This window comes from Ailuropoda melanoleuca, chromosome 9 (genome assembly GCF_002007445.2).
Source record: "Ailuropoda melanoleuca isolate Jingjing chromosome 9, ASM200744v2, whole genome shotgun sequence".
NCBI classification, from domain to species: Eukaryota; Metazoa; Chordata; class Mammalia; order Carnivora; family Ursidae; genus Ailuropoda; species Ailuropoda melanoleuca.
The window spans coordinates 73,098,949-73,115,581 of record NC_048226.1 but is presented as its reverse complement, the minus strand read 5'-3'; the positions used below and the strand labels follow the sequence as shown (position 1 = coordinate 73,115,581).

The following is a 16,633-nucleotide window of genomic DNA, read 5'->3' as shown; positions in this document are numbered from 1 at the left end:
GGAGGAAGACAGGAAGAGACAAACCTTGCTAGTCCTTACTTCACCAACCCACAGGAAGAAGAGAGGTTCTCTTCTCCCCCGGGACTAGCCCAGGCAATGAGAGGCTGTCACAATTCGGCGGACAAAAGACAACTCTTCAAACTCCCAGTTTACTCCAACAGTCCTCCCCTTTTCCTCTACAGAAAAGCATTCCTCTCCTTTATTCTCCAGTCTTCTCTATGGTTTTGCCTTAGCTTCCTTGTCCTGAATTGCACTTCTCTGCTATTCCCGAATTAAGATATTTTTGGTGGTAAAATATCTGACAGTTTTATCTTTAAGGTTAACAGTACCAATACACGCTGCTCAGGGAAACCTGAGGATTATTGACATTTCCTAATCCATTTATCATAGCCATGATGAAGCTGTGTTTCTTGATCCTGGGTTGATGACTTCTGACAGAGAACAATCATAGAATAAGGACAAAAGAAAAAAAAAAAAAAGTAGGGCAGCTGTATAAAATATGGTGCGAACACAGGAAAATTAGAGTTGGCAAACTTCTCTGGCACACTGTAAGCACAACCAATCTATAGGGCTATCAAACGAATATTTTTCTTCCTCCTGAGTACATCTACTGCTGCTTAGTAAAGTTTAAAATTGTATTGGGGCACCTGGGTGGCACAGCCGTTAAGCGTCTGCCTTCAGCTCAGGGAGTGATCCCGGCGTTATAGGATCGAGCCCCACATCAGGCTCTTCTGCTATGAGCCTGCTTCTTCCTCTCCCACTCCCCCTGCTTGTGTTCCCTCTCTCACTGGCTGTCTCTATCTCTGTCGAATAAATAAATAAAATCTTTAAAAGTAAATAAATAAAGTGGGTTTTAAGTGGAATAAATAAAAAAATGACAAGAAATAAAAAACCCAACTAACTATCTCTTCAACACATACACACTGACACAGACTCTCACATATCGAATCTCTAGGTATATTTATCCTACAAATGAACAAAAAATTGAACTTGGGCACTCAAGGTCTTTAAATTCACTATCTTAATAAAATTGCACATTCTTACGCAATATACATAAAAATAAAAGAAGCGATACTTCTCTACATGCACTGGGCCTCAAAGTTTGTGAGAAGCCCAGGATCATGCAGGGAATTTCAGCTTCCATGTATCACAAGGAACCTTAGCAATGGAATAATTTTCCCTACACATTCTTGTGACTCAGAAAATACAAGAAGTCATCAAACTGTCAGAACGAACTTAAAAACAAAGTCATTTTTCTGAAGAACATAACTTAATTTGAACCTTAGAGCAGTTATCCATTTTAGTTTCTGTGCTTATAGGCAGTGACCTGTATGCCAAGATGGTTCTGCTGATTAATCACAGAGACTTTCTGCTTTTACATGAAGATTCTTCTAGCTTAGAGAGAAGGTTCTGGTTCAGGGGTGACCTAGTTTCATGCTGCAGAATGTGTTGCCTCCAGCAAGATTAGTCTTTTCCATTTTTTTTTTTCTCTCCTGTTACAGTATTTTTCACTTTGGAGTTGCTCTTTTTTATTCTTATAATTAAAAAGTCTGGCTTCAAAGTGAGAGTCATACAAGTTATGTGATGATATTTTAAAATGCCTGGTATACCGCAATTAAAAAGCAGTTAAAATAGGTGTTTTGCTTTTCTTTTTTTTAAAAATTTCCAAACTAGTTATTACTGCTTTAATTTTGCCAACTACTCAGAAGAATTCCCAGGGAACCCCTAATTCTGTAGGCTCTCTTTTTAATATGTAGGCAGCCCAGGGTTAGTAAGACACAAATTTGTATTTAACTGTGCTTCCTTAAGTTTGCAATGTTAAAGGCATTCTATCCTGAAGGAAGGGCAAAAGATAAGAACATCGGATTTCAGATTTTACAATTTCACAGACCAGTAATATTTCAAAAGAACATTCTGCGGGACATTTCCCAACGTAATTTTGAGAAGCAAGGAGATTTAAAAAGAACAAATCTGATTTAAAAAGTCTACCAAACCAATATATGTACTATGCCATCATTTCACAAAAGGCAGTTCATTTTAACACAAGGAAGGAGACAGGAAAGAAAATAAAAGGAAAAAAAGGAGGAAGGAAGGAAGAAAAAGAGACAGAGCAAGAGGGGAAAAAAGAAAAGAAGGACAGGACAGTCACTTAGGTTGAATAAATTTAATTTGATGAAAAACTAGTATTCTTTTTTAATAGATCTGTTTCACCATCAATGGAATGGACTTGCATTGGGGAACAACTCACTGAGATCTCTGTTAACAATATAATTTCATTTTTGCTTTGCTTCTGAGAAGAGAATGGGATCTGAAAAAATGTAGACGATAAGCTCTTCACTATCAGTCACCTGTCACCATAGATTCTTTCTTGGCTTTGCCACTATTTAGAGTGTGATCATGAATAAGTCATTCAACTTTCAGAGACTTAATTCTACAGAATGTTGCATGGTGGTCAGAATATATATTCCACTTACCCTTGAAGAATGTGAAAGCAAGCATTGAATTCAACGAGTATTTGTTAGTGACCTAAAAAACTGACAACGGGTATGTTACGATGCTTTGAAATCTACACATGTTGATCAGATTTGGGGAAAGTGTGGCTGGTTATGAGGAAGTTGGGGTTGAATTCTCACACTATTCTAGGTGGAAAGAAGAGCTAGTAGCAAGCCCGTGATAGAGCATACATCAGGACATCTTTGGGAAATCAGTAAGGAATTTGGCTTGCCTAGAGTGTAGGGCTGGGGTCTGAGAGAAATCTGGAGAGAAAGCAGGGGCAGAACATGGAAGGCCATTGAGCAACAGTCTTATTTTCTGGGGAGAGTGAAAAACCACTGCAGGGTTTTCAAAGCAGGACAGGGAAGTTGACGAGATGTACAAGGATCAAAAGCTAGGAGGTTTGCAACACATCAATTCCAGGTGAAGCTTCACATCCCCGCCCTGGGATCCTGTGTGCCGGCCACTTCCTTGAAGTACAGCAAGAGCAAGGATCAATCAGCTCGCTAACAGCGACGGAGAACTTTCCCATTCTAGGCGCTAGTGCGAGCACTCAGGCGGACGATTTCGCCCACTCCTCACAACAGCCCCCTCAGTAAAAAGGAAAGATGTGAAGACACTGAGCTTTGAGATTCTAAGTACCTACGTATGCTCATTTATCTACCAAGAAGAAGGGGATTCCAACTTCGACATCAGGTTCCAGCAACCAGGTATCTCACCAACGATCACCGATCATGTGAGCAAAAGGAGGAGTTTAATTAGCACATGGACTGAGTGCAGCATGGCCTTCCTGGCATTGATCAAAATCATTCAGGATCTTTGAGAGCTGGTCTTACCACTTTCCCTCTAGGCAAATTGACTCCTGAACCATTCTAAGGAGGTAAGAGCTGTACTTTAAAAAAAAACAAAAAGCAAACTTTCTGGTAACATAAACTAAGATGTGCCACATTCTTTATTTAATTTCAATATTCTATAAGACAGCTTAACCCACGTGTCTTATTCTCTTCTTGGTAGAAATGAAAAACATCTGGACACCGTTTCTTTAAACAATGCTGGGAAGCTAGAGGGTCATTAAATTTCCCCTCAATCATTTGCTTCTTCATGCTGCAAATGTCAATTCCATTAGTCTTTTCAAAACCTAATTCTATGTAAGGAAAGCCAAAAACAACCCTTTGAAAAATGTATTATGAACACGTCTAATGTCCTGTAATTGAAACCATGCTAATTGATTTCTCAGAACTGTATAGGTCATCTGACAAAATTCATCAAATAAAAATTGTGTAAGATTTACAAACATTTTACAGAGTAACTTCTCTATCACCTTTCTCTCTTAACCTGTTTTTTTTCTTTATATAGTTGTCATTCCCTGACAATGTGTTAACTTTGATTGCTTATAGCCTGTCCTCCCCGATAGAATATAAGCACCTGAGGGCATGGACTTGGTCTTGTTTACTCTCATACCAGCAGAACTTCGAATAAGGCCTGGCATGTAGTGGACATTCAATAAATATTTATTGAATTAATAAATGAATAGATTAATAAATGAATGAACATATTTTCGTATGTGGGACAGTTTGAGTTATACATATGCCCCAAATAAACCCGGAATTCACTCATCTGAATATAAGTGGAAATTACTGTGTAAAGAACACTGACTGATTCACCATAGGTGGTGCTTTACAAAGAGAAGGTGTTACAGTAACATTAATACAGATAGAATAAAAGGCAAAGACTGAGCCATGAGGGTAAACAGGAGATTAAAGAAGGTGAGCAGGCTGTCAGTTCATATGACAGCTCCAGAGGTATTATTCATTCCGACACCTGAGAGCCAAGGAACCCTGGTATCACACCTGTTTGGAAGCCATGCTGCACCAGGAACCTGGGAAGGCTAGGTTCCGCCCTTCTCTGCCTTGTCTGTGAAGTTTCAGAGAGCACTTAAAACAGCATAAGTAATAAAAGAGGACGTCTATAACTCTAATCTTCATAGATAGATAGCTAGATAGATGGAAAGGCTGTATTATTTGATTCATCGTTCTCCACAGCGGGTGTTCCAAGCCGCCTGAGGAGGAATGAAGAACTAGAATGAAGCCTCCAAAGCTCCTCCTTAAACGGAACTCTTAGCCAATTTCCTCCTCTCATCCTCCACCAGCAAGGGTAACCTCTGCTAGTCCCTCTTCTCCTTCGAAGCTTATTTAGCACTTACTATTACTTCACACTGTACTAAGTACTCAGATTAGTGAAATTAACAGCATCATTCTCTACCCATAGGAATGGAGACCTGGTATGGAGAGAGATATACCAACACAGGAAGATAAGGGGGACAAGAAAGAGTCAGATGGCAAGGGGGCTTAAAAGCATGGAGGACGATTACTTCCTTTTAATTTATCTAAAGATCCATATATTTCACATCAATAGAGAACAGCTTTTCCCCTACTTATTCCAAATCAATGAAATGTTATTACACTTCTTGTAGGATGGGTTAATTCTCTTATAAAAAAATGAGTTTATATGTTTCTATTATTAGGAATGATTAAGGACCGAATCTGCTGTCTATTCAAAAAGACTATATGTCTTTCCTAGAGTCTGCTCAACAGGAAACAGATCCTATACAGAGGTCTGTGAAGGGTAATAGCTGTGAGATCAAAAGACATTTCTAGAGAAGCTACTGCGCCACTCAGCTACTAAAAGACGGTTAAATAACTTCACAATTTTCTAGTTTTTTCAAACTTGAAAATTCTTGAATTCACAGAATCAACTCTTGAATTTAAATATATTATTTCACTTAAATACAGTACTGCTCTTCATTGCAAAACTTAAATGTAGTACTCAACTTGGCCACATGAGGGCTCCTAGGTTTTTTTTCAATTGTGTGAACCATCAATTGAAACACTAAGATACTTTTCAACGAAAGGGCACATTGGCTGGTGGATGGGTTAGTTGGTATGGTTTCCTTAAGTGAGATTATCTGAGAATTGAACTAAAAATATAACTCCACTGTATTACCCATAGAAACTCATTTGGCGCAGCTCTGCAGGTAGCTTTCTGATTCTGAAGTGTCACAAGAGGTTAATTTCATTTGCGGAGTCTGCTATCTAATGTTGATGGCTCCTTAACTTCTCTCAGGTTCTATCCCTCATCTATAAAAATAAAGAGTAGAACACCTACCTAACATGCTTCTCTTGTGCCTGGTATATGGCATTACCAATAAGGGGTAATTTTAGTTGTTGTTATTACCAGCACATATTACTGAGGGATACTGAAAGATATTGTTTTGTGAAATAACATTTCAATACAGGCGATTACATAGTTGCTAATATTTCAGCCTTTAAAATAATAGTTATGGGTCCAAATTAGTAGAGGGGTTATAAAAACACATTAAGTTTACAATCCAGATATCTGTTTTAACATAATAGACATGCCATTGGCATCGATTATGAATCAAATTGTTGCAACTTCAATAATTAAATATTCACTAGTGGTAGGGTTATTTATGATAACCCACACTTCATTTCTCTGCAACCCAAATTCACCATTTAGAATTCTATTTTCTAGCCTTATCTTTTTATTTATGTGGCCACGCTTGTCATTGTCTCCCCCTCATTTTCTCATCTTTAAGGAATATTGAGTTTGTACGATAAACTTTATTTTCTGAAGGCAAAATACCATTTCCTCTTAGCCAGTTAATAAGTTGGAAAAGCAACAGAAGAAGGTGGCGGACATGTTAGAGGGTGGAAGGAGAGGACACTGGAAAACAGAGATGCAGTTCTGTAAACTTTATGGGCTTTTCCAGTTACCTGATTTTTAGAAACATGCTCTTGTAAGTTTTAAAAATAAGACTGTTTACACTGTCTTATATCAATTCTTATTACTTGACTATTGATATCCTCAAAGACACCAAGCCTGCTATCTCTTAAAAAATAAGACTTGAACATCTTCATCAGGAATGAGGACACCAGAGGAAAAGGACATAAAATGGCAGAAAGGGAAAGCATGGTTTTTGTCGCCATATTCTGAAATAGTGCTAGACCTACATGGAGGCATTTCTTCAAGGTTGATGGATACAACGTAACCGAAAGACACAGAACCTGACTTGACAAAGTCACACAGAAAATCGATGTGGGAGTCAGAATTAGAAATCTGGCCTCCTGAGTGTGATCCCTAGATGAGAACACTAAAGTATCTGAGACAAAATTTTCAAACATTTCATACTGGGTTAGGGTGGTGGATACCAAATAAAATGTGACCCCTTTTATGTAACTTTGGGAAACCCATAGAGCCACAGTCTCTACTTTTAAGGCTTTGGGATATGACCAAATCTCTCTAAAATGAAATAATAAGCAAGGCCAACCCTCCATCTCCTCTTCCTGGGTAGATTTATCTCCCTTCTGTAAAAAAAGGGGCATTGTGCCTGCACAACTCTACCCACAGTTTGCTATTTTCTTAGCTGATGGGTTCTACATGGGGTTCAATCCCTCCAAAGTGAAGTAACCGGCAAGGCCAATGCACACCTGCACTGCCATCTGTCCACCCTCAGCCTTTATTCTCTTAGTGGCTTTGGTAGTTATGGGGGTACATCAACCACTGTCTCAACAACCTGACCGAACACGGTCAGAGACTTGAGAGCCTGGAGGAAACATGAAAACAACAAACACATATCAAGAAGTGGTGTTGGCTGAGGGGGGCAAAAATGAAAGTGGGAGCACGTGAACTCACACACCAGAGAACCATTTATACATATGACTGACTCCCCTCAGGCCGGGACATGGACGGTCCCCAGGCCTGATCTCTTATTTAACTTGGTGGAAGGTTTTCAGTACTCCTTTATCGCCATGTTCCAACCGCATGAGAAAATAACCACATCAACCAGCAGAAAGATACACGCACCCCATAAACAAGGGGGCATTTAACTGCAGAGCCACGCCATTCACAGGGCTGTTCAGACTGCACCTGTTCACAAGCGTAAAATAGCTGGTGCTCACCGATGGTGCAGAATCTCTTCAGCCCACTCCTCTGAGAAGGATGCTTCTGGGCATTGGCAGCATTGTTCTGCTCCTCCTCAGTGATGGGCGTCTTGGGTGTGGGGGCCTTACTGGCTTGTGGGGTTTGCTTTCCTGCAGCAGCCAGAGGGTTGAACCCTGGAGCGGTAATATCCACCGACTGGGACTTTTTCTTCAACCTACAGGTAGAGAACACCACATGCTGTGAATACTCACTCAAGAGACGCTTGTTTCAACTTTATTTCCATCATAATTTTTTTTCAACAACCGAGTTAATACTTGGCCCTGAAATAGAACAAGGTTTATTAAAAAATTATAGACCTTCCCTATAGTATTTTAAATTCTTCAAAAATTTGTGAAAGTAGTTGGGGGAAAAATCTTCTGCCTAATCATTTCAAAAGGTTTTGTTAAAAGGTATTAGAATGTAAGGCGATACAGGACTTTTATTTTTCTAACAGCAAACTAAAATGTGGTGTCAGACGAAGATTGCATTGGCAACTGCTTTTAGTTGCAAAAGGAGTATCTTTAATGCTATAGTAAAACACTAGTTAGAAATAAATAATTGCAACCCAGAAAGAGATAATGAAATGATTATTTGGGTAACTAGAGGCTGCCAGGGCTTTTCTGTTTAATCTATAATAGCATCTTAGCTGTAAAAATTATAGAGTTCACATTATTTCTCCAGACATTCTCATGGATTGCTCACTTCTACATTTTAGAGAGCTGACATCAGAACGCACATGGAAAGCAAAAAAGCTATCCATAAAACATTTCCCCCACTCATGCATAGAGAATGTTTCTCCTGGTGTAAAAATTACTGATAAGTGATATGAGATAAATGCAAATACTTCAAGCTATACAACTTTTTATTTGTAATCATAACTAAACCTTAAGCCCAGTCTACTCTTGGCTCATGGTACTTCCAGAAGCTAACACTAGGTGTCATTTTTCAAGCCTAGAGTCCTCATAGAAAGCAAGTTGGTAGTTTTATCAGTTAGAGTAATCACACTTGACATTTGCAATTTCCTAAGTTTTGCACATGTTTATACCTCCAGACTTTATTTAGGCTTTTCTAGTACATTCTTCTATATTCTCCCCCACTGTCAGGTCCTGCTTATGTTTCTAGACTCAGCTTAAAAATGGCCTCCTCTGGCACTATGTATAGCATAGCGTTTTAAGACCATTGACATTGGAATTAGAAAATCTAGGCTCAAACACCATCTCTATCACTTAAGCTTTGAACCTTAGACATATTAACCTTCTGAGACAGCAAAGCAAGAAAACAACAAAAAGATGAAGCTCCTGCCACCCAATTATTTTTATTTTACAGGGGTCTGTTACCCAAAGGAAAAAAAATTAACACTTTAAAGAAAGAGTAGCCAAGGCTTGATGTCAGATTGATAACAAGGGAGGAGAAAGAGGATTCCAAGATTTCTGGTATAGGAGATAAAATGGGTTAAGAATTCTTATGGGAGGGGCGCCTGGGTGGCACAGCGGTTAAGCATCTGCCTTCGGCTCAGGGCGTGATCCCGGTGTTATGGGATCGAGCCCCGCATCAGGCTCCTCCACTGTGAGCCTGCTTCTTCCTCTCCCACCCCCCCTGCTTGTGTTCCCTCTCTCGCTGGCTGTCTCTATCTCTGTCAAATAAATAAATAAAATCTTTAAAAAAAAAAAGAATTCTTATGGGAGCACGAAGGACTGTTAGAATATGCTCCCACAGAAGCACAGTCCCTTGGCATCGCATAATTTCTAGAATACGAGCAGGAGTTGCATTACAGATTTGCGGTAAAAAATTCAGAGTTTGGGTCACTTTGCTGATTATCAAAAATGTTGGCTAATTTTCATTGACTATAAAAGCAGATGTTGGCAGAGGGGGGATTGGGGAGGGAGGAGGGGGGAGGGAGGAGAAGTAGGCTGAGTGGGAGAATGGGGTTGGGCAAGAAGACTTCCAAGGACCTTCAGATTTGGAGCATCTACAAGTAGACACTATTCATGCAGCAACTGGAGAAATTATTATGTTTGGTTGGGAATCAGGGCTGGACCTCAAGACACTGTTTACAAATAGTAACATACATATAGGCGTAGAGACACCCTGGCAAGAGTCAAAGAAGTTGTCAAAGATCATACCACTTAACAATGTGTATCTGGGGCACCTGGTGGCACAGTCAGTGGAGCGTCTGACTCCTGGTTTGGGCTCAGGTCATGATCTTGGGGTTGTGAGACTGAGCCCAGTGTCGGGCTCCACACTTACTGCAGAGCCTGCTTGGGTTTCTCTCTCCTCCCTTTGCTCCCCCCCCGCAATAAATCCTTAAAAAAAAATGTGTATCTTATTGCTAGACCATACCATCCGTAGTACACTGTGAGTTAATATAGTTATCATACTATATTTTTACTTTTTCCTTTAATAATTTTGAGAAAAATTTAAACTATAGAAATACTGTTATCTAACCATTAAAATTATTTTTGTTGTATTTCTTTCATTAATATTTGTACAAATCTGTTGTTTTATAAAGAATAGTTATATTGAAAATAAATGGCCTCCTCTGGGCAGCTTCCTATGACATGGACCTTGGTAGTCTCACATCATTCCACACAGGGGGTTATTCATAATTAACTCTAAAGCTTCTATTTAATTGAATTTACTAGAGCAAAAGCTTTTTTAAAGGAATAAATGTATCAATTAGTAAAAGATTCATTAATGAAAGCAGTGTTTATTAAATTTTAGCAATTTCACCATCATCCATATGATTTTATCCATACCCACATATCACCTACTTAGTATTCATGAAAATTGAACTGCTTTATCCAAATTGCCACCAAATATGTTAAAAAGTGCTCAACATCGTTAGTCGCAAGACACACTACTTAAGACTGAATTCCACTCATGACACACCCATCAGAATGGCTTCAATGTGAATGACATGATATTAACTGTGGTGATAAGGAGTTACCGGAATTCACCAACACCTGATGGTGGATGTGTAAACTGGTGTGACCACTTTGGACAAACGTCTGGCATTATCTGCTTAGTTGAAGGCCTGCACCTTTTTACTCACCAATTCTATTCCTAGCATATATCCTACACAATATGTTCACCCAAAGACACAGTCACAAATGTTCATAGAGGCACTATTTGTAATACCCTAATACCAAACACAACCCAAATGTCTGCTAACAGTAGAAAAGGGTATGGGAATTGTGACAATACTTGTACAATGAAACTTTATACAGCAATGGAAACGAGCTACAACTACTTGCAACAGCAAGGGATGTTTTCACAAAAACGATGCTGGGCAAAAGAAGCCCAGTACCAAAGAAAGCATACTGTGTGATTTCATTAATATAAAGTTCAAATAGAAGCAAAACCACCTCTGATGTCAAAAGTGTGGGTAGGATAACTACTGGGAGTTATTACACTGAAGGAGGCATGAAGGGGTTTGTGGGATTCTAGCAATGTTATCTGGGTTCTGGGTACCAGGATGTGTTTACTTTGCGAAAATCTAATAATCTGTGATTTTTGCAGATTTTTCTGGATATATGTGATACTATCCATATGAAACTGACCAACTTTTTAACTTATTCATTTACAATGAAGATTATATGTTAGTTACTAAATGGCTACTTGCTACAAAAAGTGACAGTAAAAAGAAATAGAATGATAATATTGGCCTTTAGCCTCCCAACAATGACCGAAGTAGAGCGAATCTAAGGAAGGATCCTTTCCTTTAAAAGAATTTTAAAAGAATCACTCCGGCTGCTCTGTCAAAGTTTGAATGAAGGCTATATCTCAAAGTTGTGTTTTTTTTTTTTTTTAAAGATTTTATTTATTTATTTGACAGAGAGAGAGACAGCCAGCAAGAGAGGGAACACAAGCAGGGGGAGTGGGAGAGGAAGAAGCAGGCTCATAGCAGAGGAGCCTGATGTGGGGCTCGATCCCACAACGCCGGGATCACGCCCTGAGGCGAAGGCAGACGCTTAATGACTGCGCCGCCCTGGCGCCCCTATATCTCAAAGTTAAGCAAGCTGCATGCAATGTTCTTCGAGGAGTAGCTAGCAAAAATNGGAGGAGCCTGATGGGGAGCTCAATCCCACAACGCTGGGATCACACCCTGAGGTGAAGGCAGACGCTTAATGACTGCGCTGCCCTGGCGCCCCTATATCTCAAAGTTAAGCAAGCTGCATGCAATGTTCTTCGAGGAGTAGCTAGCAAAAATCACCCAGTGTACCACATAGTTGAGGAGATGTGGATTTACTTTGCACGGGGTTATCTACTGTTTTTAATGCCTTCGTCTTCCCAATAACACCATTCCTGTCCTAGTCTGGAGTTTGTGCGCTGGAGCTGAATGTCACAGTAGTACTACACACAACTAAGAAAGGCATCAAAATTAATAAGTTAAGAAATAAGTTGCAGGTCATTGAGGCAACAAAGTTAATTTGTCCCAACATGGCTTCCCAGAAAAGCACACATAGACGCACTAAGACTTAGATTACACTAGAAATATAATATTGAACCCTATAAACTCCATGAAATCACCAATATTTGACCATTTTCCACCAACAAAAATGTCAATTTTCTTGGGTAAAATACGTAAAAGAGATTAAGAGGTACAAACTTCTAGTTATAAATAAGTCATGGGGTGGAAAAAATACAGCATAGGGAATACAGTCAATTGTGTTGTAATCATGTTGTATGGTGACAGATGGTGACTACACTTACCATGGTGAGTACTGGGAAATGTATAGAATTGTTAGGAACCTAGAACTAATATAACATTGTACATCAATTATATGATAAAAAAACTATAACAAATTTTTTAATGTCAAGTTTCTATAGCTCATCCCACAAACTTTATTTCAAAATTAAATTTGAATTTTACTCTAAAGCAAGCTTTTTGGTGGAGGAGAGCTCAAGGGAGTCAGTATTTGAGGGAAAGGTGCTAAATTTTACAGAAAGAAAACCAGTTATTCTCTAGTTCTCAGAAAAGATTATTTTAAAGTGTAAGTGTGACAAGTTTTATCTCAAATTCATATAGACTATTTTTATTACCTGTTTCAGAATTGATCAGTTACTAAAGTCGCATATTACAACATGTCAGCAATGACAGCTTAGATTTGAGACAGTTCTAGATACCACAACTGATGGAGTTCCACATCACTTAAAAATGTCTCCGTGTCTCACAAGTCCTTTTTAAATAGCCTCTTTGGAATGAGCAAAAGGTGTAGTTGTGCGCTCTGAGGGCCAAAGGCAAGCAGAAAATAGCCCTATGGCATTTTCCCTGTTCCTTTTGCCATTCCTCACCAGATACTCTTCCCAGTCAACACCTGAAGGGTGTCCCATTTTCATTGTTGTTGCTGGAGTCTGGAACACTGTTGGTAGCTTCGCTGGCTTGCCTAAGAAAAGACTTCCCTGTGCACGTTTTTAGAAAGCAGAACTGCGTGGGTAATTGGATTACCCCTTTAAATATCCTAAAAATGACTACTATGATTGGCAAGGAAACATGCAAACTGCTACCTTCAATTTCCATATTTCATTAAGGGAAGTCTTTCTCAATTTTTAACAATGTTCTTAATTAAACGTGTTAAACAAATGTAAATAGCATAATGGAATATGTAGGAGTACATGAGGTAAAATACTCATTGATATTAAATGAAACATTACAAATAGAGACAAAAATAATCTCTTAATAGGCACCAAAAGAATCTTTGTTTAATGCGCTTTGCATTTCCAAAGGCAAATGAATGCCAACATCTTGGATGGAGAAGAGGAAATGAGTAAAAGGAGCCGTCCCTTTTGGCATTGTGCCACTAGGCAGACTATCTAGTGTTTCATAATCTTTGCCCTTTCTTGTTGCTCTGTTTTTGAGCAGAAAAGAACTATTCCTTCTCTTCACCACATGTATTCCACCAACTTTTTTCAGCATGGTAACAATGTTGGACACTTTTCTGAGACTCAGTTTTCTCATCTATAAAATGGGGATAAAACACACGCAGACAGGTTCTGTGGATTAAGTAAATATCCTCTGTGAAAGTGCCTAGCACAGCACCTACCCAGGATGGTCTCAATAAATGGGAGTTCCAATCTCTTTGTAAAAGGACGTAAGGGAGGATGGAATTTTGTTCTTCAAACCTCCAAGGGATGCTGCGGAAATTAGAACAGTTTCTCAGGATCCTTTGCTGCTGCACTACTCAGGGACTGCCCGGCATTCTGTAGGGGGTCTCACCTTTTCTGCAATATGGATTTGGGGGAAGGAGCAGAGGATAAAGCTTAAGGTAAATGGGAGTCTTTTCTGTGGTGTACAATGTCATCTCTCTCCTATGAGAATCCCCTAATCTTTTGGAAAACAACTGAATCCATTGAATAGTTCGCTTGAGTGGATTTATTTTTTAAATCTTTGTGAACTGACTTAAAATAGCAAACTCTTAAGCAGAGGTGGAGCCCAGAGAATCATGGGAAGGACAACATCTTGAAAGAAAGTATGAAGAAGGCTTTGAACTTCCTACTCTGTAAAAAATGGATTCATGCCAATTTCAACTAGTTCTCCAAGCAGCAAGGGAAGTCAGGCCATTGTAGGCCAATGATGGAATGTGAAGTCACAGGAACTAGAGAAAAAAATAAGTGGCAAAAAACTTCCAATACCAACCAATTTAAATGAGATTACCCTCTTAGTCATCAACCAAATTTCGTTCTTACATAACTTATTTCTACTTTACTAGAAACATGAGAAACCTTCCATGTATTTTCCAAATCACTGAGTAGAATGCATGCATCTTTTGGCTTAAATGAGTTAATGGGCTTCCCAAAGCTCAGGGCTTGCACCAACGGGGACTAAGTATGGCTTTATGTTACCAACCATAGAAGACTGCTCCCAAAGATCTGGGTTGATTGTCTATTTCAATAGCTTTGCCCGTGGAGACACCGTCTCTAAGCTTCTTTACCTTTAGCCCTTTATTACTATTGTTTATTATTTGCCATAGTCTTCTGGTCATTCCTTTCCTTTTTCTCTCACATTGTAGGGTTTTCATCTACTATCACTAGCCTTCTATCATTTTCCATTCAAGTCTTAACCAAGCAATGCTTGTCATCTTTCTTTGCCTGCCACGCTCTGTATCTTCTAATAGTTTTGTTATTTTGTCTAAATACTACATGATAGAATTCTACCTTAAGCCTAAACTAAATCCTGCTATGATTTAAATGCATAAGGAGAAAAATGGTTTCATTTAGTTTGAGTTCGTCACTGGCATTACATCTTCCATCAAATGGAATTCAAATTGTACCTTTATTAGAACTAACTGGATATGTTTCCAAGTTCTGTAGCTATTTGAACTAGGTGTTCTACTATACACCTAGTAAAGTCTTAGGATGCCCCGGGGTACCGTAGCAACAGTTGAGGAAATCTACTGTAGTATAATGAGAATATTCCATAGGTCAGAGGAATTTAAAATGGTAAAACAATAGAGTATAAAAGCCACATGTGCATATATTTGACTGTGTGCTTCCAGAATAATAGCAGAGTGGTTCAGACTATGGACACAGGGCCACATGCCCCGGAATTGAATCTCTAATCTAATATTTACTGGCTTGTAACCTTGGAAAATTTTCTTAACCTCTCCCTGCCTTGGCCCTCTCATATGTAAAATGGAGGTATTAATAATACCTGTGTCATAAAATTGACATGAGGATTAAGTTAACCTTTATAAAAGCACTTAAAATACTTAGCATGTAGTGAGTATTGTTATTTGCTTTAAACAAAAACACAAGCAAACATAAACAGTCACTGAGCGTTTATAATATACAGGGCCCAGGCCATATATACATTATTTCATTCACTGATTTAGTATCATATTCCTTATTTTTAGAGGGGGAGGCTGAGGTTTAGAGAAAGAGACAGGGATGTTGGAATCCAAGCAGTACATTTTGGCCAAAAGGCCACACTTTGGAATTAGGGGATAGAGATTAATTTCAGCTGTGACATTTCCCAGCTGGGAAGGGACATTTGGCAAGGACCTGGACTTTCTAGACCTCTTATTTTCTTACCCATAATGGTGGTAGTCATGCTATCTGCTTACTTTACCCAAGAGAGTTATTGTGGGCATAAAATGTGTTAATTCATGTGAAAGCACTTTGCAAACTTCCAGAAATCTACAGAACTGGTACTAGCTATACAAATTCACTCTCTGCCACATTAATCTGTTGTATACTAACAAATGCGTATGTATACATATATACACGGATGTGTGTAAATGGCTGTGCCCCTAAAACCCAACATTTTGTAGTCCTTTCCAGTAATTTCCAGCAAGCAGACCATCTGTGGTTTGTACAACTCATTACTGTTAGCAAAGCTGCCTCCTTGCTTCCTAAAAGAGCTAGTGTAAGGATATTTTTTAAAGTAGTAAAGCTGCTGAGAATGCAGATTTTTCCAAGTTGGATACTGTGGCTGCTGCAAAAATCTCAAGTCACTCAAAAAGAGCCTTTGAGAGCAAATGCCTAAAAAAATTTCACGTTTCAAAATTAAGGCCTTTTGTTATCCCTCCTGTACAGTCTGACCAAAAATCAGCAGCTAAAAACAAACCACACACTCAGCAAAAANAAAAAAAAAAAAAAAAAAAAAAAAATATTCAGAAGTCCAACTGGAAAAAAAAGACAGATTGGAAATATATGCATTAAACCAAACAAACAAAAAACCCAATCCATTAAGATAGAGACCAGGCCAATCACAGCTTGCTTTATAACTGCTGTGCCTGTACTATTCTTGGTGGCCCCAACATAGGAATGAAACAGAAAATCTCATTAATGTGGAATCAGGAATTACACAATCTTCTTTTACAGTTCTAAACCAATGCGAAGTGTTTCAACAGAAGCATCCTTTGGGAGTGCAAACTGGTATTAGACAGTTAATGGGACACCAAAACTAGATACCTTGTTATAAAAAGACATGTTTCTAGCCCTGTATTCATCCTAAGAAATTTATGCTTTCCTATTTGGAAATACAGAGAACAGAGAATTCAAGAATTAAGCCACAGGTGCAATGATATGTAGGAATGGTTTGCTAGAAACTCTCTTGTTAAATGCAACCAAATTCAACTCTGTGGAGGGCAAGGCCAGTATCTGTAGCATGAGTTATATAGAAGCATACATGAATTCA

At 38.8% G+C, this 16,633-nt stretch overlaps 1 protein-coding gene across 2 annotated transcripts in view; it reads right to left on the bottom strand.

Annotated features, from left to right (window-relative positions):
• The window catches only part of OXR1 (oxidation resistance 1), a 433,201-nt gene that overhangs the window by 200,805 nt on the left and 215,763 nt on the right, over positions 1 to 16,633 (bottom strand). For both annotated transcript variants that reach the window (XM_034668471.1, XM_034668472.1), the window contains exon 3: positions 7,473 to 7,669. In XM_034668471.1, the coding sequence (XP_034524362.1) occupies positions 7,473 to 7,669 (197 nt within the window). The remainder of the gene's footprint in view (positions 1 to 7,472; positions 7,670 to 16,633) is intronic.